At 47.5% G+C, this 19,421-nt stretch overlaps 7 protein-coding genes across 7 annotated transcripts; 4 read left to right on the top strand and 3 right to left on the bottom strand.

Moving 5' to 3' along the window:
* Nucleotides 1–2,077: 2,077 nt before the first annotated feature.
* EV420DRAFT_1708599 (carbohydrate esterase family 4 protein) lies at nt 2,078–4,180 on the bottom strand (the record flags this gene model as incomplete). The annotated part of the gene is made up of 12 exons (XM_060479574.1): nt 2,078–2,555; nt 2,604–2,685; nt 2,734–2,823; nt 2,875–3,057; nt 3,111–3,183; nt 3,257–3,305; nt 3,358–3,378; nt 3,429–3,512; nt 3,563–3,653; nt 3,705–3,833; nt 3,887–4,041; nt 4,099–4,180. The coding sequence occupies 12 exons, from the start codon at nt 4,178–4,180 to the stop codon at nt 2,281–2,283; spliced, it is 1,314 nt and encodes a 437-aa protein (XP_060326763.1). The 3' UTR covers nt 2,078–2,280.
* A 683-nt stretch (nt 4,181–4,863) lies between these two features.
* On the bottom strand, nt 4,864–6,857 carry EV420DRAFT_1622169 (cytochrome P450; the record flags this gene model as incomplete). The annotated part of the gene is made up of 10 exons (XM_060475780.1): nt 4,864–4,936; nt 4,989–5,132; nt 5,193–5,312; nt 5,368–5,472; nt 5,520–5,686; nt 5,739–5,986; nt 6,035–6,183; nt 6,238–6,426; nt 6,480–6,609; nt 6,662–6,857. 10 exons carry the CDS (start codon nt 6,855–6,857, stop codon nt 4,864–4,866), a joined length of 1,521 nt encoding a protein of 506 aa, XP_060326762.1.
* A 1,234-nt stretch (nt 6,858–8,091) lies between these two features.
* On the top strand, nt 8,092–8,655 carry EV420DRAFT_1647075 (uncharacterized protein; the record flags this gene model as incomplete). The annotated part of the gene is made up of 4 exons (XM_060478000.1): nt 8,092–8,382; nt 8,426–8,476; nt 8,526–8,561; nt 8,620–8,655. The coding sequence occupies 4 exons, from the start codon at nt 8,092–8,094 to the stop codon at nt 8,653–8,655; spliced, it is 414 nt and encodes a 137-aa protein (XP_060326761.1).
* Nucleotides 8,656–9,071: 416 nt separating this feature from the next.
* Nucleotides 9,072–11,102, top strand: EV420DRAFT_1483242 (uncharacterized protein; the record flags this gene model as incomplete). The annotated part of the gene is made up of 5 exons (XM_060469951.1): nt 9,072–9,203; nt 9,611–9,637; nt 9,667–9,767; nt 9,908–10,051; nt 10,103–11,102. 5 exons carry the CDS (start codon nt 9,072–9,074, stop codon nt 11,100–11,102), a joined length of 1,404 nt encoding a protein of 467 aa, XP_060326760.1.
* Nucleotides 11,103–12,811: 1,709 nt separating this feature from the next.
* EV420DRAFT_1565596 (uncharacterized protein) lies at nt 12,812–14,717 on the top strand. Its single transcript, XM_060474038.1, has one exon. It carries the CDS (start codon nt 13,306–13,308, stop codon nt 14,635–14,637), a length of 1,332 nt encoding a protein of 443 aa, XP_060326759.1. The 5' UTR covers nt 12,812–13,305; the 3' UTR covers nt 14,638–14,717.
* Nucleotides 14,718–15,411: 694 nt separating this feature from the next.
* Nucleotides 15,412–16,345, bottom strand: EV420DRAFT_1565591 (uncharacterized protein). Its single transcript, XM_060474037.1, has 6 exons — nt 16,165–16,345; nt 16,086–16,110; nt 15,942–16,027; nt 15,792–15,887; nt 15,567–15,740; nt 15,412–15,515 (listed from the first exon to the last, which is right to left on the bottom strand). The coding sequence occupies exons 1-5, from the start codon at nt 16,173–16,175 to the stop codon at nt 15,575–15,577; spliced, it is 384 nt and encodes a 127-aa protein (XP_060326758.1). The 5' UTR covers nt 16,176–16,345; the 3' UTR covers nt 15,412–15,515; nt 15,567–15,574.
* A 1,862-nt stretch (nt 16,346–18,207) lies between these two features.
* EV420DRAFT_1647071 (uncharacterized protein) lies at nt 18,208–19,350 on the top strand (the record flags this gene model as incomplete). Its single annotated transcript, XM_060477999.1, has 5 exons — nt 18,208–18,228; nt 18,291–18,449; nt 18,503–18,571; nt 18,626–18,686; nt 18,728–19,350. The coding sequence occupies 5 exons, from the start codon at nt 18,208–18,210 to the stop codon at nt 19,348–19,350; spliced, it is 933 nt and encodes a 310-aa protein (XP_060326757.1).
* Nucleotides 19,351–19,421: the final 71 nt, after the last annotated feature.

The following is a 19,421-nucleotide window of genomic DNA, read 5'->3' as shown; positions in this document are numbered from 1 at the left end:
AGGTTTCGATGTCTCTCGTCTGGAATTGGATGAAGGATCGAAGAATGGCTTCTCAACCTCCCGGAAATTCCATGGCGCTCAAACTTTCTTCAGCCTTTCTTACCTCGAGTTGTGCTTCACATTTTCATTGAAAATGAACCCGTACATTTTGGACTCGGCAAAAGCCGGTTGGCACCTGCTTCAAACGCAATCAAGACTGTTGGGATTTGGCAATCCGGCATCATGCCGAAGTTGCTTATTAAGGTAGAAGTCTTAGGAAAAGCGTGGAAAGTTCTAGTAAAAGTACATTTAGTACAAAAGTAGGTACTTTAGTGTAGATCCTCATGCGTTTGCAGAGCTCACTGGCTGATGGGAGGGGACAGCCGTAGTTGTTCAAAAAAAGGGTAAGCAGTTGCTACCCTTCAACTATAGCTATAATCTCAACTTCTCTGACTGAAAGCCAGGCGCAATGTCCAACATGAAGAATGTCATCCGATGCAGCAGCTGTGGTTTTCTCAATGATGAAAAGAAGAACTTGACGGGTTGCGTGGATATACTACTCTTGCTGCGCCCGGGTCAGTCCAGTCGGGACGTTGATTCCTCGACCATTTCTCGGATACGAGACGATATCGATATGCTATAAGGCGACATTAATCTCCTCGACGAACAGATCGCTCGTCTTGAGCGTAAACGACAGAATGTCAGAAAGGCACTCGCACAACGCAAATCATTTCTTGCGCCAATCAGATATCTCTTTCCAGACATCCTCCTAAAGACCTTTTCGATGCTCCCTGTTTGTACCCTCCGCATCGACCATGCACCGTGGGTATTGACCCACGTTTGTATCTGGTGGCGCAACATGTTATATTCCTCTCCGACCCTCTGGTCGACGATTCGCGCATGGCGAGATCCGATGTCATTTTACAGACCCTGAGATAGAGATATGGTTCGCCAATCTCTTCTGCTCTCCCGTGACTGCCCACTGGACGTCGTCATTAATCACTCCGCAAACCACGAACTCGCAACGTCGATGTTCGAGATCCTTCTTACTTACTGTCCAATCTCGCTGGGAAAGCTTGTTCATATCGGTTCCTAGCAAATTGTTGAGTGACTCCCGTTTTGTTTCCATGCCTCTGCCCAACATTAGGGAGCTACGCTTGGACAATGCTTCTAGCGTCAGTACCCCCGTCAATATTTTCTCTTGCGCGCGCAACCTGACCCGGGTACACTTGGAACGCTTGTTGATATCAGACATTGCTTTACCACTTCATCAATTGACCCATCTACCGGCGAGATTCCGTACTCAGATGGAGTTAGTTTCTATTATCGAAAGCTGCAAGTCGCTAGGCTACCTCCATATGCTCTCCCCAACTTTGATCATCTTTCCTTCCCAGCAATGGAGACATTGTCCATCATAGACAGTGGCTATCATGGGCAACCTGTCAGTGATATTATCGCATTTAAGAATCTTATACAGCGCTCCAAATTACCAATCCATAATCTCAATCTCGAACTCTCCGCTGACAGGTCCTTGAAACATTTCGAGCTAAACGATCCCGCCTATTCCTCCATAACCTACCTCAAGATGACCCTTTCGATAGCATCTCACTTCTCAGATGCAAAACTGGTGGATCTCTCTGACCCTCATTTATTTCCACATCTTTCCCATCTGTCAGTTCTTCTATGCAACGTATCTGGGGGAACGGGCGCGTGGGACTTGCAAGCATCTCACTTTAATCAAACCGTACAAGCGAGGTGGGATCACGGACGTCTGAAAAAGCTGGAAATTTTCTTGGATATTTCTATCCCACCGGTACCAGCTTCGTCGATAGATGCACACGAAGAAATACCACTCTGCCCAGCAGAGTGGCATCTCCAACTCAGTCATATGCGCCGGCTTCATGTCGAAGGGCTTGATATTACAGTTTAGTGCAATCCGTATGATATTCATGCCCTCGCTGGTCAGCCAGAGACTGGCTGGAGGAAACTGCATGGTTGGCACGTGAACGAGCGAGCCACTGAAAGAGGAGAACCTGAGGCATGATCCATCCTCCCGGCACGTTTCTGTTGAGGAGCAACGTCGAGTAATAAGCTTCGAAGCTTTTCTTCGTCCTTCCAGCTTGCAATGATCCCGCTCGGCTATCTAAAGTATCGTATCTTGAATTTCTTGTGCGTAACAGTACAATGTGTGGTATCTAGTATCGAATACATGAACTGTCCGAAACGATTGTCTAACAAATCAAGTAAGATGCACTGATCGATTACGATTATGAATAAACGTTGATATTAAAAATGTCTGAGCTAAAACGCTCCCACTGCCAAATACCCAAGAGCAGCCAATGCCGCACCAAATGAGGACACCATGTCGGGCGACACCGGTGATGCGCCATTCGTTTTAGAAGATGACTGGCCAGCAGAGTTCGACCCTGAGGCTGAGGCTGACGTCGACACTGACCCGCTTTTGTTCGTGCCCCCGCTGCTAGTACTGGCACTGCTGCTGGTACTGCTGCTGCTGCTGGTGGTAGTGGTGCTGTTGCTGTCACTATTATCTGTAGTCGTTGTTTCGCCAGAAATGTCTAGAATGATCGTTAGTACACGAATGGCATCACTGAGAAGTAACTAACATTGTTCGAACGAAGGCATTGTAGAGTCGGTTTCGACATAGGGTTGAGTATTGTTCAGCGCGACGGCGACCGGCACAATGTACTGTGGTAAGGGGTAAAAATACGGCCAATAGAAGCCGTCGGGACAAACCTTAAACGCCGCCTTCAACTGAGGGTACCATTTCATTGCAGTGGCCATAGTATAATTATTGAGCTCATGCGTCAAGATGATGGCACCTTCCTGGAAATTACAATCAGTAAGGCGGCTCATACAAGGGGAAAACGGCCTTACAGTGCTAAAGACACCATTGTTAGCGTCGTCTATCAAACTCTGATAGTTCGCATCGACGGTCTCGGTAGTAACGTTGCCAGTCCCGGCTTTCCAGTCGTTCGAATCGTATTTCCAGAGAATAGTTTGAAGGCCGAGTGCATTGGCAATGGCTCGTATTCTGTCGTCAACGTCACCGAAAGGTGGCTGCCATGCTGAGGATCAGAATACGTTAGACAATGGAGTAGGAAACGTCGTACCCGCCAGCATTTAGGTGTTAGGCCAGTGACAAGCTTGATGGCTTCCATCTTTAACAATATTAGATTGAGCTTCCTTCTCGGAGTCCAAAAAACGTACAGCTATAAGAAAGTGTGAGCGTTACTCGTAAGAGTCAGAACGAGACTACTTGCAGTAATAGAGCTCGGCGAACGCGTCTGGACTTTCGAGTGCGGTCACTTCAACGCATGATTACCACTGAGTTGCAACAAGACCTCAAGATGGACGTACTGTATCGATGCGACCAGGTATCTGCGATGGATCAGTAAAGGCACAAAGCTCAAACAATAAAGACTACTTACGAACGCAGACTTCATGTCCATCCGCGATCGCTCTTTGCGCCTCCAATGGCCAATCCATAACGTTGCTTCCGATATAGAACATAGCTGTTAAAAAGGTGAGAGACGAGCACTCCATAGATGATAATCGCACGGACTAGCTTTTTGATCCTGGTCCATCAGATAATCGTAAAACGCGTTGTGGGAACAGTTCGGGCCATCATCAAAACCGAACGCTAGCGTATCAGGCTGTGATTATCGAGTTAGTATAGTCAAGCCTTGAATAGCTGGCCTACATGCCTCTGGTAGTACGGCGATGTCCGGGGGTATTCCTTGAAGCTTGGGCTCGACGCATTGATGGTAGGTCCACCAACAATCGGGATCGTCCGCGGTATAAGTGACGTTGGAGAAGTTTCCGGAAGGAGTGCCCTGTTCGAGGTCAGCAGCGAACGGATGAAAGTATAATGAGCGCTCGCCTTGACTGAAATGTTTGGAATGCTACCAGAGATCGACTGCCATTTGGCTTGTGCGACCGTATCGCCAGATAGTATTGACGCTGGCTGCCATATTGGAGGAAACGAGCTGATATGTGACGCTGAAGGCTCGTAATAATATGCGGTACATTCTTCTGCCATATCTGAGGGTGGAGATGACTTCAATTTTCATTTAGACGCCAGAAAAAATGCATACTGACCAGTAATCGCAGCCTCCCCCTCTTCAGTGCTACGGTCAGCCGCACGCGAGCCCTGCAAGAGAACGCCCAGCGAAAAAATCATGAAAAATAAAAGGGAAATGAGCGACATTATAGGGAACGGAAAAGGGCGTGGTGAAGGGGGGAGGGAAAGAAACGAGGGACCCAGGAGCGCTGATTTTGGTTTAGGCCTGCTCAAACGTCCGTTACATAATAGGGGTCCAAAAATAGATACAACGGTTATCACTTTAAATGCGGAAGGAACTAACCGAGAAGCCCGGAAAACCACATTTTGCTCCATATATCAAGCACATCGCTGGTAACAACACTGCGTTCGAACGGTCCCGGCTGAGCAAAGAGCTGTATTTTATACAGCATCGGTACGATATGATTTCGGCGCTTTTGTGCGGAATGTTTCAACTTGGGGCCAGGCATGCCAAGCATGCAGCACGGACATTTGACACCGACAGTCAGGGGAGCCTTTCAGTAGTATAGGGTTGGTACAGATCTAACTTGATGAAAAGTTATCAATATGATAGATATCATTATCGAAAGATATTCAAGCTCACATTATATTCTCAGCAATTTTTTTTGCTTCTTTGACACTGATCATCGCGCTTATCTCTTCGGTCGCTGCTCATTAATATTCGTTGTATTAACTTCTACGTATTTATTACCTATGCCCGCGGATTTTAGGTAAGATTGTCGAGTAGGAGGACTACTCACAGAGGTATAGCACCGTTATTTACCTTCACCATCCCCGCGATTTCAATGTTGACTCACAAGCGAAGCCGCCTTGGTCGTACGAGGCGCGAGACTGAACTTTATGGGCTTCAAATGACTACATCCAATATATGAGAAAAAACAGAAAAATCGCAAATAAGTATACGCACTTGACAAGCCCATTGGAGAATTCCACCGCGGGAGTAATCTCCTCCCCATCCTCGCCTTTTGCTTTCGAAATTTTGCAAGTCGCCAGAATATAAGCAATCGCGATCCACATGCCGTTCTCGGCTAAAAACCGACCAGGGCAAATCCTACCGAAAAACAGATTAACAGATTAACGGACTGCATGAAGAGGCGAGCCGAGGAATAACCTTCTCCCAAACCCAAATGCCGTAAGATATGGTTCTCCATTTCCTCCCGGTTGCGGGAGATAACGATCAGGATTGAATGCTGTAGCTTGATGGTAGATGTTCTCGTCAAGTCCCATTCCCCTTCAAGAAATCAGTGATGAAAAAACACGGTCAGATCAAAGGATCACGGGCATACCGAACATTGGGAAAAACAATAGATCCCTTTGGGATGAACATGCCGCGATAAACATCGTCTTCTAGCGAGCGATGGGGAAATCCCATCGGAAGGACAGGATTCCATCTGAAATATTTCAGCGGCAAAGCAAAGCTCACGAAAAGATGTAGTACCGCATGGTCTCTTGCAGGATATGATCGATGTAAGGAAGCGAAGCCCGATCTTCAAAAGTCGGGAGTCGGTCCGGCCCGACGACGGCATCGATCTGCGCTTGCGCCTTTTCCTGGAATTCGGGATGTAGTACCATAGCGACCAAGAAGACGAGAAGTGTTGTCCACGACTAAAATAACAGGCTCGAATCATGTCGTCACAACACAGCAGAGAACACTTACGGTATCCGCACCGGCAGTGTATATCTGCGCAGCCGCACCCTTAACATCCTCTAAGTAGTCTTCTTCGTCCTCTGCAGAGCCCAAGTCGTTCAGATACGACGCAGTGAAAGACGGGCTTGCCGTCCCTTCCGCGACTTGTTTCCTCACAATGTCAAAAGGATAGTTAACAGACTTCTCAATGGTCGGCCTCTTCTTCCGTGCATATCCAGCATAGTACGCCCCAGGAAACCAGGAGGGAAAATTCGACACTAAATACCAGTCAGCTCAGGACTCTTGTCGCAAATGTACACACTCACACCAAGGGAAAAACTCAACAGGCGTACTCGCTGGCGGTCCCGAGTTGTTAATGGCCTCTGTCATTTCGACAATCAATTTCATCAACGGATCGTCTTCATTCGATATGTGGTAACCGTAAGCGATTTTCATTATAACTACAGCGGCAAATCTGAGAACACATCAACAATCAATATTATCATGAACATATCACACCACCGCGCACCTGCCGACAATCGCATCATAGTCATCAGGCTTCTCCATGAGCTCTTTCACCAAAACAGCAGCCTCCTGGTGTTGCAAAGGCAAATACTCTCTGCATTCCTGCCGTCCAAAGTGCGTTTGAAACAATTTTCGGTGGCGGTGGAACCGTTTCCCGTACGGCAGCAGCGACAGGACCCGATCCCAGCCCATTCTACCGGTAACAATGACTGAACGCGGCGTCCGAACATGGGCTGTGTTACTCACAGGTGGAATATAACGAGGTTAGGCCGACAGCTGTAAATCACACTCCTCTTATCAAGCAGGTCGTTTGCCGCCTCTACACTGTCGAGGACGATCATCTTGCGGCCCAAGACTTCCAGATACATCACGTCGCCTAGTTAAAACCCATCAGTCCGTGCCTAAGCGAGAGAGGTTCGCAGACATACCATACGTCTTTGCCCATTCGTGAAACGTTTCTGGCTGACCCACAGGAGGGAGAATCCGAAGGTGACCTATTATAGGATCCGCAGGTGGGCCCGGAGGGAGAGATTCCTGTCTCGCCAACCCGAGCCGCCGTCGAAACAACCACACGAAAATCAAGAGCGGTGTTGCGTAGAGGAGGAGGTTCAAATCTATGGGCATGGAGAGGAAAGGCAAGACGTGGAGTCCATCAGCGTCAGCCTACCCATATCAGAATGTCATAAGGATCATATGATGGATGCAATAGTAAAGAATCCTGATAAAGCATTAGGGTGCAATGTGCATTCCCGGACATAAACATAGTACGCCGTTACATGCTGCGGCGAACGCCTCCATCTGATAGGAAAAGAACTGAAGAACGTTCCAAGAGTACTATGAGCCAACACGGGGACATACTGTCCTTCAACCACGATGAAAACGAGATAAGACGAGGGCAGTAGCAGCATTTGCCAGCGCCATTGCTCCTGGTGACTGCGGGTTTGTTTAATCACTGTTTGAAAAGCGAGTCAGTATTTTGCTGTAACGTAAAAAACCCGACTTGCTTGATGAGAAGCATGTGCTTCGATACTGCACCCACGTTATTCCTTGATCTCAGTTTGTTACCCTGGGGGTGTTGCACTGGATCATAAATATCAGCCTATACAGTCAAAATACAAGTGGAGGACGAGGCGCACAATATCTTTTACTTTTATTTTTTGCGAATCATTCTGGCTTACAGCCGCACTGGTCTCCGAAGCCTGGTATCGAGCTAGTAACTAGTCACTAGAAGGTACGTCAGTCGAGAATTCCCTTGCTCCCACATAGATCATTACCGAGTCAGCCAGAAGCACACTCTAGCTCAAAAATGAGCTGGTCAGGTCAACGTTGCTGGTGGTAACGAGCGAAGGTAGACATCGGCACTCGGACCGAACATTTTCCTCTTCATTTCAAAGCAGTTCAAATGCCTTCTCTGTCAGGCAGCCAGATGAATAGATCGTTCGTGGTTCACCGCCTACAGCACGAAAGATATGGAAACCTCCCATAGCATCGCAATCGGCAATGGAAGGACAACCCTCTGAGAGGACGTTGATTGATTAATGGGCACTAATGAACAAGAATATCTCGACCGTCCATCGCCTTCCTGTCACGATTGACTTGTCAAGCCCAGTGAAAATTCCGTCGAGCCGGTTTGAGCTAAATCAAGCCGCAAAAATTACCATGTAGCGTGGTCGAGCCGGATCAAGTGGCATATACAAGAAAGCTTTGAGCTCCAAAGCTGCACCTCTTTCCACTCAGCACATCCAAGAATGCCAGAGTCGAATTTCTCTGAATCCAATGGTTAACCGAAATGCGCCGAACTTTGCGAGCGCAAACCACATTGGTCAAGTCGAGCCAATGGATCTGACCATGCACGTGCATGTCGTCCGGTGACGTATTTAACGCCTCTTTCCTTTTTACCACCATCTCCGTCGCCTTCCAGCCTATTCGCCATCTTCCCCGTCGCCCTACACCCGAATCCTATATTATTGCAGGTTGTAGCCTCCGCATGTGGCCTCTTACTGGCAAGCTGACGCGAAGCCCAGCGATACGATGCTACAGACTGAAACTACCACGAAAGGTGGATATATGCGCCTCGTTTAGACACCCTCAGCAGGAATACGCCTTCGGAAATTTCGTTTGGGTAGCAGGATATCTGGTTACCTCTCAGGTACGTCTCGCTGCACTCTTATATGTCGTTTTTCGACATTTAGAATGTCTCCAGTCGTTCTATGCTCTCTAGCCGCCACTTGGGTGTGGTCACAGTACGTTCTGTTCCATATATGCATATATTTCTTAGCTCACTAAATCTAGGTCGCACTTGTCATCACTCCAGCTAGCTTCCATTTCGTGAGTAGCCTTAAAATTGTCTTTCCCGTCATTATGTGCTGATTTAACATTATCCAAGGCTGTCTATTTCGGTACATCTATCTTGACACCATGAAACGCAATTGAGGCATCCATGCAGGACAGAGCCAGCTGTGGGCGCAGTAGGAAGGGTGCTGCAGACCAGTGCCGCTACTTAGCGTAGTAGCGATTCTCTGATTTTATGTATATTATTGCTATTTTCAAAAATGATGAGATTCTCGAAAAAGAAAAAAAGTTTTGACACGCCCAATGCCAGCCCGCGCCATCTGAGACAACCCATGACTATCGACGAAATAACCTATGACGTCGATCGTCATAGCCCTCTGAGTGCGGGCTCATAGGTCTTTTAGTGAGGCCCAAAACTTTTTAATTTTTTTTTCGGAATCTCATCATTTTTCAAAATAGCAATAATAGTATTAAATAAAAATGGTAATAAAATCGAGCCCTACGAAGCCTAATGGAAACCCATGACACCGACATACCAAGCTCGAAATGGCTCGATTTGAGCTGGTAAATGGTTCACATTTCGAAGCTACAGCGAGCGGTAAAGAGCCCCATCGATCATTTCCCCTGGGCTTGATTTGGCACAGTACGGCTCGACCGACTTTTCACTGGGTGTCAAGAGTGAGCTCAGGAATCATGAATGCTCACACCACGGGCGAATATATAGAACGCAAAATTTTTCCTACACGTTCAAGGTCTTGGGTACGATGCGAGTACTGGCGCCTAATAATTGCAGTCTGGAACTCCAGAAGGGACATCGTAAGGATAACATATAGGGAGGTGCGGTGCGAAAAGGGAGAAATAGCAACCCATGAGTTGGATGATGGTGGGAGGGAGAGAAGTGAGGAGAAATACATATTACGTACGCGACATGTGTCAACGTAAATCGGGTCGTGATCGAAAGTTCGGACTGGCAGTCCGAAGTGAGGTGAACAGTTTAGGGCCGGCTCATAGAACTAGTTCCTGCTATCGTTTGTCTCGTTACTTTCCCAGTTACCAGATTGATCTTCGACTTGTCTCGACTGTAGCTCAGCGCAGAAAGCCTGCTGGTAATGGTACTTAACTTTGTGATGATCTCACCAAGAGTAGCCCGAGGTATGCAGTGATCCAGGCTCGGCTACTAGCAACTATTGTGCCACAAAAGGGTAACTCGTGTTGCGGCAAAATTGGACTTGCGAACAATAAGTATCGACAAACACGATGTCACCACGACGCGACGCGTCTATAAAATCTTGCATCTAGCATGATCTCTTGTCTCTGTTCTGTATGTCTTCTACTCTCATCTTCCTAAAATTTCTCTCCCCTTCTGCTACCAACGTGTCTAGTGCAGATGGCATAGTCATAGAACGTGTCATCAGCCGTGCAGATCTTTTGGAGGTAGCACCGGACCGCGAAGATGCCCTCATAAGCCATGCCACCACTGAAGAACTGCGCGAGACACTCGAGCTTCGTTCCACGTCCCCGCATGCGTAGGTTGTCATTAAAAAATGCTTGCTCTACAATTCTGACGCGCCTTCTAGTCGGTCTCTGCATATCTATCAGAGCCATGATTCAAGCATGAAGCTTCCCAAGGCTTCTGTTCGTACATCTGTCTTTCTCAACGCCGGCCCCTCTGTATCAGACACCAGTGGGACCTCATTGACCGAAAACTATCGGCGACGCGTCTTATCTGCAGATACGGGCCCAACGAATGTTCTCAAGGATATTCGAAACCGCCTCGTCACGGACATCAAAGGAAACGTAACATTATGCGATCCATGGAACCTTAGACTAAGCACTCAAGACAAACTGATATCCCCTCGACCCCTGGGACCGACTCACATACTTGTCATTGTCGATGCTTCTGAAGTTTCCGAAACCACGTCTCAAAAACGCACCGTACGAGCCCGCTCCATCGAAATGCCGATTAACGATCTACTGTTCAAACTGAACATGCCTAACTTGTCAAACGAACCCAAGCTTCCACCTCGTATGCATCAGGAACTTCCCCGGGTCGGTATCCGAGTTCCCCACATCGAGACATTTCTTATCCTTGTGATCTTTTTGCACACGCGCAACCGGATCGAACTGATGCGTTCCGTCCTTCCAGAGTGGATCAGAGATATCTTACGGCAAAGGTTGACCGGATCCCGGCCTGCTGTCCCTGCGCCGGTCGAGCTGAAGGAAAAGAAAAGGGGAAAAATATTCGGTATCTTGAGCCTTGGCTCTCTGTCCACGGAAAGTGTCACGTTGTCTGCCCCTGCGGAGTCTGGCTCTGAGCGACTATTTAATGAAGTGGCTAAGGAGATTGCAGAAGCATCGCGAGACGGCGAGGCATTCGGGCATGATCTTGTGGGGGCTACAACGACGCTCAATGCATTACGCGATAACTTAACGTTTATCGGGTTTTATGAGAAGGCGCTGTGGGCGGAACTGGAAGACTATAGCAATGTTTTAGCTCGTGCCATCACCCTCACCTCCGAGTCCAAGGAAAACCCTCAATCAGCTCTCGTTATCGCAGGACTTGACGAAAAAATCTAGACATGGAAGCCATCTGTACTGATAACTTTCTGAATCTATGTTTTACTTTAGACCATAGCGATAACAGCAAGAGAATTCTATGTGCTTGGCGCCGAAACGTTGATATTCAGAGCCTGAAAGAAGTTGACCATAAAAATAGTCCACGCACACAAGAAGAATCTCATGTTGGTGTGTGAAAATAAACTACTCACTATTCACTATGACGGCACTTTCATTCAATCGAAGGCGAAGGCGTCGCCCACAATAAGATTCGCTGTAGGAGAGGGCATTTTATTTCTCTGTGACAGGCCCTGTATATTAATCAGAGGACCGTCGGATCTGTCGTACCTGTCGTACAGCCTGCAGAGATACTGCTGAACAAGCTCCATGTGGCGTCGGCACACCAGCTAAAGACCGCTGTAAATCCATTTGTGAATAGTATTGATCACCCCGTATCGCGGAGGAATGTATAAACCATGTAGATACATGCCCAAAAGATCTCTGGAGATCCGAAATGTCCTTAAAGTTATTTATCTGAGTTGAAGATGCTGTGCGGAAGAAGCAGTATACGATGGCTTACAGCCGCACTCGGTCTCTGATATCGGGCGGGTCGCTGGAAGGCACGGCCGGAGGAAGTCGAGAATTCCCTAGCCCTTGCATGCTTTATTTACCGAGTCAGCCAGAAGCGTACCCCAGCTCAAAAATGAGCTGTTCAGGATAACGTTGTTGGTGGTAACGAGCGAAGCTTGACTTCGGCTCTCGGGCCGAACATCTCCTTCAATGCAGTGCACACAGCAATGCAACAACAATGTATGCGGCCTGCTGCTGGACCAAATCCAGACAAGCTTAAGGAAACCTCCCGTGGCATTGCATTTTGTAATGGAAAATGCTACCTTCTGAGAGGACGCTGATTTATTGCGCGCACATATCATCTTATTACCTTTGAAATTTGATCTTTAGCCGACCTGCCTTTTCTTGCAAGTGGAAAAGCATGTCTCTCACTCAATCGGCGATGCACCAGGTAATGGGAAAATGCTCTATACTGGAGCTGTGGTGCCGGACGGTCGGATCAAATTTCGGTATCATCAGCTTAGAGCGCGGCTTCTGTTGAGTTTCGGCACCTAAACCCAAGTCTACATCTCTCCAACATGCCACCACGTAACAAGCGAAGAGGCGCCCGTTCCACTCCAGCACCTACTGAACATCCGCAAAGAGACCAGTATCACCATGCCATCCCACGATTCATTAGTCTCGTAAACCAGACTCAACGATCCGTATGAAGAAAAGTCGTTCAATGGATGTAGAGTCTGGAATTAGATCGGGGGGCGGAAGGGGGGGGCGAGCGCTACTTGAAAAATGTGATGGCCGAACCGGCATGGTGGGCGCGCGCCATGACCGCGTCCCAAAATAGACGGCGACTGACTCCTCTCTTTATCTCTTGAATGCCTTAAAGCATCTAATTCTCCCTCGTTTCACAATAATTTATCATATATGCCCTCCGAGGCTCATTCTACATCTACCACATTCCCTAATACCCTCCCTAACCCTTCTGTCAATTCCCCTGAATGGCTCCATGGTCAACTACGGGTGAGATTCTATGCATGGATGCGTCATCTACGGGTTGAGGGTCCATAATATAGTCAAAAGTAGCAAGCGTAAGTCTAAAGGAGCAACGCGAGCGCGTAGAGCAATGGAGAGACGACGCGACGTCGTGGTAAGACTCCGTAAGAGTGGATTCCAAGTTTGGACGCGCGCGCCCACAATGCCGGAAGCCGGCCATCACGATTTTCAAGTACCGCTCATCCCCCCCCTCCGCCCCTCGATCAAATCCTAGACTAACGATTCATATTAAGGCGCTTTCAAGCTGGCCCTCGCAAGTAAGCCCTGCTTTTAATCGTCGGACCACGAATCTCTTATCCATCTCGTTCCTTAAAGAAGCAACGCAGTGCGACAAAAAGAATACCGTCGTACCCGTGTAGATCCTGATCAGGTCCTTTACTACGACTTGGCTTCTGGGAGCCTCGATGTACGCTCAGTCGGGACAATTTACGGGAAAAAAAACCTCTATCGAGATGCTAGTAACCCTAGCAATGTGAACGAGGTAGAAGAGAAGCTCTCTTTACTGGAAAGAAAGGCGGCGTTGATCATCGAAAATCTTCATTCCGAGCTTGCGCGAGGGAAAATAACTCTAAAACGCAGAGATGTCGATGACTTGAGGAAGTTCATGTTCGTGTTACACTATCGTAACATGGGCAACGAGTCCTTATACGATCCCAACCTTTCGCCCAGCATAAAGCAATGGTTGATCCGGTATCAAACCGAGCATCAGTGCCAGACACACGTCGATGTATGGCTGCGCGTCATGCGCTACTATCTGGACACGCCTCACTCCCAGATCGTAGATGATGCCCATGCAGATTTCAAGAAGTACGGCTACGAGGAAGTTTTAAGACAGATTGTGACCGAGATTGACCCCATTATGGAAAATTTAGAAGCTATTGCGTATCAGCGTCAAGCTGAAGGCCACTTTTTATGCATATGGGAGGCTGAAGCCACATCGGAGTTCATCTTGACTGACAGGGTATCCGGATTGTGGGAGGGGATGACGCCCGTGCTGGAGACGATTCATCGCATTTTTGTCATCAGTCCCCGGATTGCACTCGTACTGCGCAGTAACAACCTTCCTCTGTACGAGTCTGGGGCTCCGATGATGAGCACTCTGCTGGCAGTCCCCCAAGAAAAACCTACATCTCGACTCGTGAACGGAGAAACTGGCATCAGGCTCTCCGACGAGAATGACATATCAGAAATGAACCGTCACAGATCCCCCGATGATGTCTTCACTTTCAATGTCACGAAACTCACTTTGGATCAAACGGACGCTTTTAATGTTGTTATCCTGCAGCGCACGAAATCTGACGGAGGCATCACGTTTTTGGGGAGAGAGCGCATGTTGCGCACACTTCGCGTGTTCTGGAATAACTCACTACACAGATTTATTCGCCAAAAATATGCCTCGCTCATGTGCCATCTATCCATCATACCACATCCGCTCTCCCATGGATCCGCATTCCCATCACTTGAACCTGTGGACACCGAACTTTACGTTGCGCTCATGGGAATTGTTCTGTACCGGAATAAATTTGTTTCCGGATACGATCGGGCCCTATCCATTTATCGACTCTTGCAGAAAACATCTCATCGTCAGACATGCCTTTTCGTGACAGAGCACATATATAATGTCTCTGTCTTCATGGAAAGCTGCAGAAATCATTTCTCAGGTCCCACACATGATAATCATTCATTTCGGCTCAAAACATCCTTACCGTCAGGATTGTCACTGAGAATATTTACTATTTTGGAGAAATTTGTTTCTACAACATTGGGTGCGAAGATGGATTTCGATGACGATGTTCTTGGGAAGCTGGGAAAAGAGGTTGCTTTACTTGCTTTGCTTGACTGGATCGGTGTTGAGATGCCCATGATTTTGGTAAATGGTATGTCCGAGTCGGTGATGGATATTTTAACAGTGAAGGAAGTTTTCGATTTTGCTTAATCCATAATGAACCTATATAGGGCATGTACATTTATCCATTTGCGCAATGAGGATTCGTGTGTGTAAAAGTACAGACCATATTATACTTGGATGATGATATCAAACTTGTCATTTCAGCAGACTCGGATCGGCGTTGAATATCATCGCATGAGATAGGTAGGTTTACTTCCATACTACTATGGTGGCACTTGTACTACAAGGCTTAGATAGTTGCATCTTGTTCACCTTTTATCGTAATGCATCATTATTGTCTTCATGTAGTATGGTTGATATAGCGAGAGGCTTCGTGATAAATGCAGGTATGGCTAGCCAGACACTGTATCATCCATGCTAATATTATCCTAACTAGATCCTACCATAAATATTGGAGATTGCCGATGGGCCTCGGCGTCCCTCAGCTTCGTATGATTGACTTGTCAAGTGCTCAGAATCATAGCGCGGGCGAGCTATCGAGAGTCGAGAGTCTGTAAATAGCCAAATTGGTATCAAGTCGACGCGTGTCGCGTTCTTTGACCCAAGCGAGTATATAGAGCCAAATTAGTCCACGGACGCAAGAAGAATCTTGTGTCGGTATGTGAAAACAAGCTGCACTTTCGTTCAAAGGGTCGAAGAGTCAACCTACGATGAGTTCTGCCGTAGGAGAAGACGTTTCATTTCTTCTTGACAGGTCCTCTGTATCAATCAGAGGAGCGCCAGATCTGTCGTACCTGTCGTACAGCCTGCAGAGATACTGCTGAGCAAGCTCCATGTGGCGTCGGCACACCAGCTAAAGACCGCTGTAAATCCATTTGTGAATAATATTGATCACCCCGTATCGCGGAGGAAAGTATGAACCATGTAGATACATGCCAAACAGATTTCTGGAGATCCAAAATGTCCTTAAAGTTATTTATCTGAGTAATAGACGTCGTGCGAAAGAAGCAGCATACGAGTGGCATCAGTCTTTGCGTTTTCGCGTGAAGATGCCGCGCCTTTTCTTCTCTTCAAGACTGTCCATGCTGGCAGACGATGTAGTCCGTTTCATTGGAGGAGACAGCGTAGGTGAGCCGGTAGGTGACGTTGACGACCCGAAACTGGCGGCTCCCATAGCCTTGACAAATCCCCTGTCTCAGATGTCAATGCTGAGAACCCCAACGACGGCAGGTAGAATGCACCTCTGTGTCGCGTCAACGTAGTCCTCTCGTCCGAATCGTTTAGATGTTTTCACTGATACTCCTTTATCCGAGATGGTGTAGCCCTTCTCCTTCAGCCTAACCGAGCAACGTCAGCAAAGCAGTGGAAGCCATAATGGATAGTACACGCACTTTTCCTTGGTAGAAGCGACAGTTTCCGAAAGAGAACTCGACGCGCAAAGGATCCCATATACGATGCCCCCACAGATGCCGACTGTCTGCGCGCAGAGAAATAAATGTGAGCGAAATTGTTGGACGGTCTCAGTGATCACATACCACGAGCAGAGCAATGATATCAAGCCTATATAAGGTGATATCAGCGTCGACCGCTCGTCAGTGCATACGAGTAGCTTACCAGCTGGCCATTGGGTTCTGCGACTATAAAATTGAGAAAATACGGACTCAAAGGGTGACGTCCAGGCCGAAGAAACACTACAATTCGCCTTAATATATAAAGGCTGAGTTTTTGTCGAAGGAACGGTAGTTATGAGAGAGAAGATGTGAGAGGGTGGTAGTACAGAAGAAAGAGCAAGTGTCCTGTTCATATGTAGACCCTGGAGCGATGACATTTGATGACATAAGTGGCTGTGGTGATGGCTGATCGGATCGGTGTTCCCCTCAGCAACAGCCCTGAGCTCGGAAATTACAAGGAGTCAGCTGTAAGATGGGCTGTATCGATATAGAAGAGGAAAAACTGTATTCGTGAACGGCAGAAGCTCCTTCAAAAGTTAGGCTCACAACATTTCACGGCGTTTGTTGCATTCGTGAAGTGATTGATGAACAGAAGACCGCCAACATTCTTAGTATTCTTGAGCGTGTGAGCGCCGAGTCTTCGGTTGCTAGTACTGCGGAAAATCCCAGAATCAGACCCTTGTCCGACGCAGTCAACACCGCCCGTCATAGCCTGGACACCGGTCAACACTAAAGTGGCAAGTAAGAGCACTAGTTAATCCGTCCTCTACGAGAATAGCTGAATTGAAAGAAGTAGAAGAAGACCACGTAAAATGACACACGGAAGTTTCCGAGATTTGGCAATATCGTGGGAGTACCGCCGAATATAATATTGAAAGCGTCGAATTCGGTAAGGGTAACAAGGGGTAACAACGAAGGCTACTGCGTACACCGACATCCCCATACCTTCGACCATAGAATGAAAGCAACTTGTGGTCGTTGCCACTACTCACGAGAGCAAAAGAGCGGTCAATGGTGATTCATCGTTCTATCAGAAAGGTTAACAGTACAATCTTATTGCAAGCTGGTATGCAGATGTCGCTCAGACAACTTGGGTGAACTTGGATGGGCGAGTTTACGCACATTACAGTCCAGTGCGTGCGGTACCTATGGGACACAGTTGCAGTAAATCAACGGGCTTGCATTCCATCTGACGGTCTGGAATCGATAGCTCGACTCCGCGCCATGAGAATATCAATGACAATCATCAGACGGACCGGCTGGAGCACACGAAGAGTACTATAGCGAGATCGCTCATTAACCTCTTCTCAAACTACTGAGGATGTCGTAGCTGGTGAACCGATCTCCATCTAATGGAGATGGCGACCTGTGTTCATTGGTCAGACTTTCCGGACGCTGTTAAAAATTATAAGGACGCACTTACTGAGATTTTATAAAGTTATATACTACCAAGTCATTGCAAGGGGTTTTCCACCCTCGGTTGACAATGGCATGTATTTCCCGCGCTTGGCCTCGAGGTCCAAAAATCGTCTGGAAGAGACTGATCATGGCGTCCAACTCGGATAAAAGGCAGAGCAAAGGTAGAGGTTGAAGTCCTGCTGCTGGCACAACCTAATGTTCCATTTTCTGTTATTTTCAAAGTAAGCACTGTCCTTTGAAGTCACCACTGAGTTGCTTTCAGGTCGAATGTTGAATCGTCGTTGGTTACAAGGAGGTATCGGGCCGATTCGTCCGAAGAGTGGTGTCGGCAATACTAGCCGAAATTTGCCGAACACGCCAAATTGTAAATTATCAATTGCAACTTCCACAACTTGGGAGGAGTTACAACTCCCAACGATTGTATACAATCATGGGAGGGCTCCCTTTTCATAACAGAGGCCTGTCATTTACAGGTAATTCAATTATTTGTAACTCTATAGGTCCGGCCGCCTTTGGTCCGTTGGGATCATTAATGATCCCAAGAATTTATTCTTCGCTGGGAGTCCCAGCGTTTGCTCCCCAGCTCTCCCAACAAAAATTTCTTCCTCCCAGCGAACGTTGTCAGCAAACTAGTTGTCACAAGGCAAAATAAATTTTCTCGAAGCACGGATGCCACACCTTATAATCCAGCTGGGGGATGTCAATAAAATCCCAAACCGCCTCTTGCTTTACTCTTGCTCTCCCATTCAACGTCACCACCGTCCTTAGTTCCCTTCCCCTGGCAAAGATGTCTGGATCTATGTTTCCAGTATGTGGCTCTTCGCCTCACTTCGCGCCATCGCTGCTTACACGGGTCTCTCCCCAAAATAGACCATTACTCGCACACCTTTGACGAAACAGGATACTCATACCGCACGTCTTGACAGGTCGGTAACTGAGCGCGAACGCCGTTCTGGATCGAATGATGGGGCCTTTTCGAAACGTGTTAAGGCTGTAGACGACATCCATCTGGACAATCAGCGAAGCGAGGTAAGTTTCTTGTCGCATTCATATGCACTCTTCAGCTTACATATTGCGCGCAGATTGAGAAATACTTTGCCCACCTTGCCCAGGCTGAACAGTACAAGGCTAATTCTGCCCATGTGCATGAAGTTAGTTCTCATTGTCAGTCATCTTCCTCCGTCATTCACGACGATATCTCTCAGGATGTTGGGTACATCACGGATACTGCACTGCTTGCAAATGAGGTTCGTCACTATGCTCAGTGTGCGTGAATTATTCATGCTCATTTGATTTTATATTTCCAGACGGCCGACGTCGTCGAGCAGCCGCGTTTCTACGGCGATTTGATTTGTACACGATGGACTCCTCTTTTCTCCGTGACGCATACATGGTTTGCGGGATGCTAGATCACGAAGCTCTTTATGAGACACTTATGAGGCGCCAAGTTGCGGGACACGCAGACGCACGCATCACACTTCGTAAGGGACTCTGGGAGAATGGAGCCGCTGTGTCTGCAGACATCCGCGATCCTAGGTCTTTCATACCAATCCCCCTTCGTTTGACCCTCATTACAGAGATGGACATTACCTACTCCGAAGAAGAACTCGACTTCTTCGTGGATCGGGATGACTATCTTCGCACGAATGTCCCTGGCGTATTTGCCAACTTGGAATTCGAGAACGAGTGTCTTTGTTATTCCAAGGGTCGGTTTCTGATGAATAGGTGTTGGACGAAGACGCAACCTGATGGTTCGGTGGTTGAGTTATTCGAAGGATATATGGAGATGAAGGTACGCAACGGGACGTACTTTCTCGCGGACCGTGGAGAAGATATCAACATGATTGAGCATGCTTTTTGGGCTATTCGTTATGGTAATGAGGTGGATTTAGATGATATGAACGTAGTAGAAGAGGGTACCCTTGACTGAAATTTTCTACTACTCTACTTTGAATATTCAGGGCATGATATCCCCCCAAGTACCATCTACTAGTTTGCCTT

Source organism: Desarmillaria tabescens (assembly GCF_030435595.1).
Source record: "Desarmillaria tabescens strain CCBAS 213 chromosome Unknown EV420scaffold_39, whole genome shotgun sequence".
Lineage (NCBI taxonomy): Eukaryota > Fungi > Basidiomycota > Agaricomycetes > Agaricales > Physalacriaceae > Desarmillaria > Desarmillaria tabescens.
Note: the sequence above shows the minus strand (reverse complement) of the source record. Positions and strands in the feature narration are given on the sequence as shown.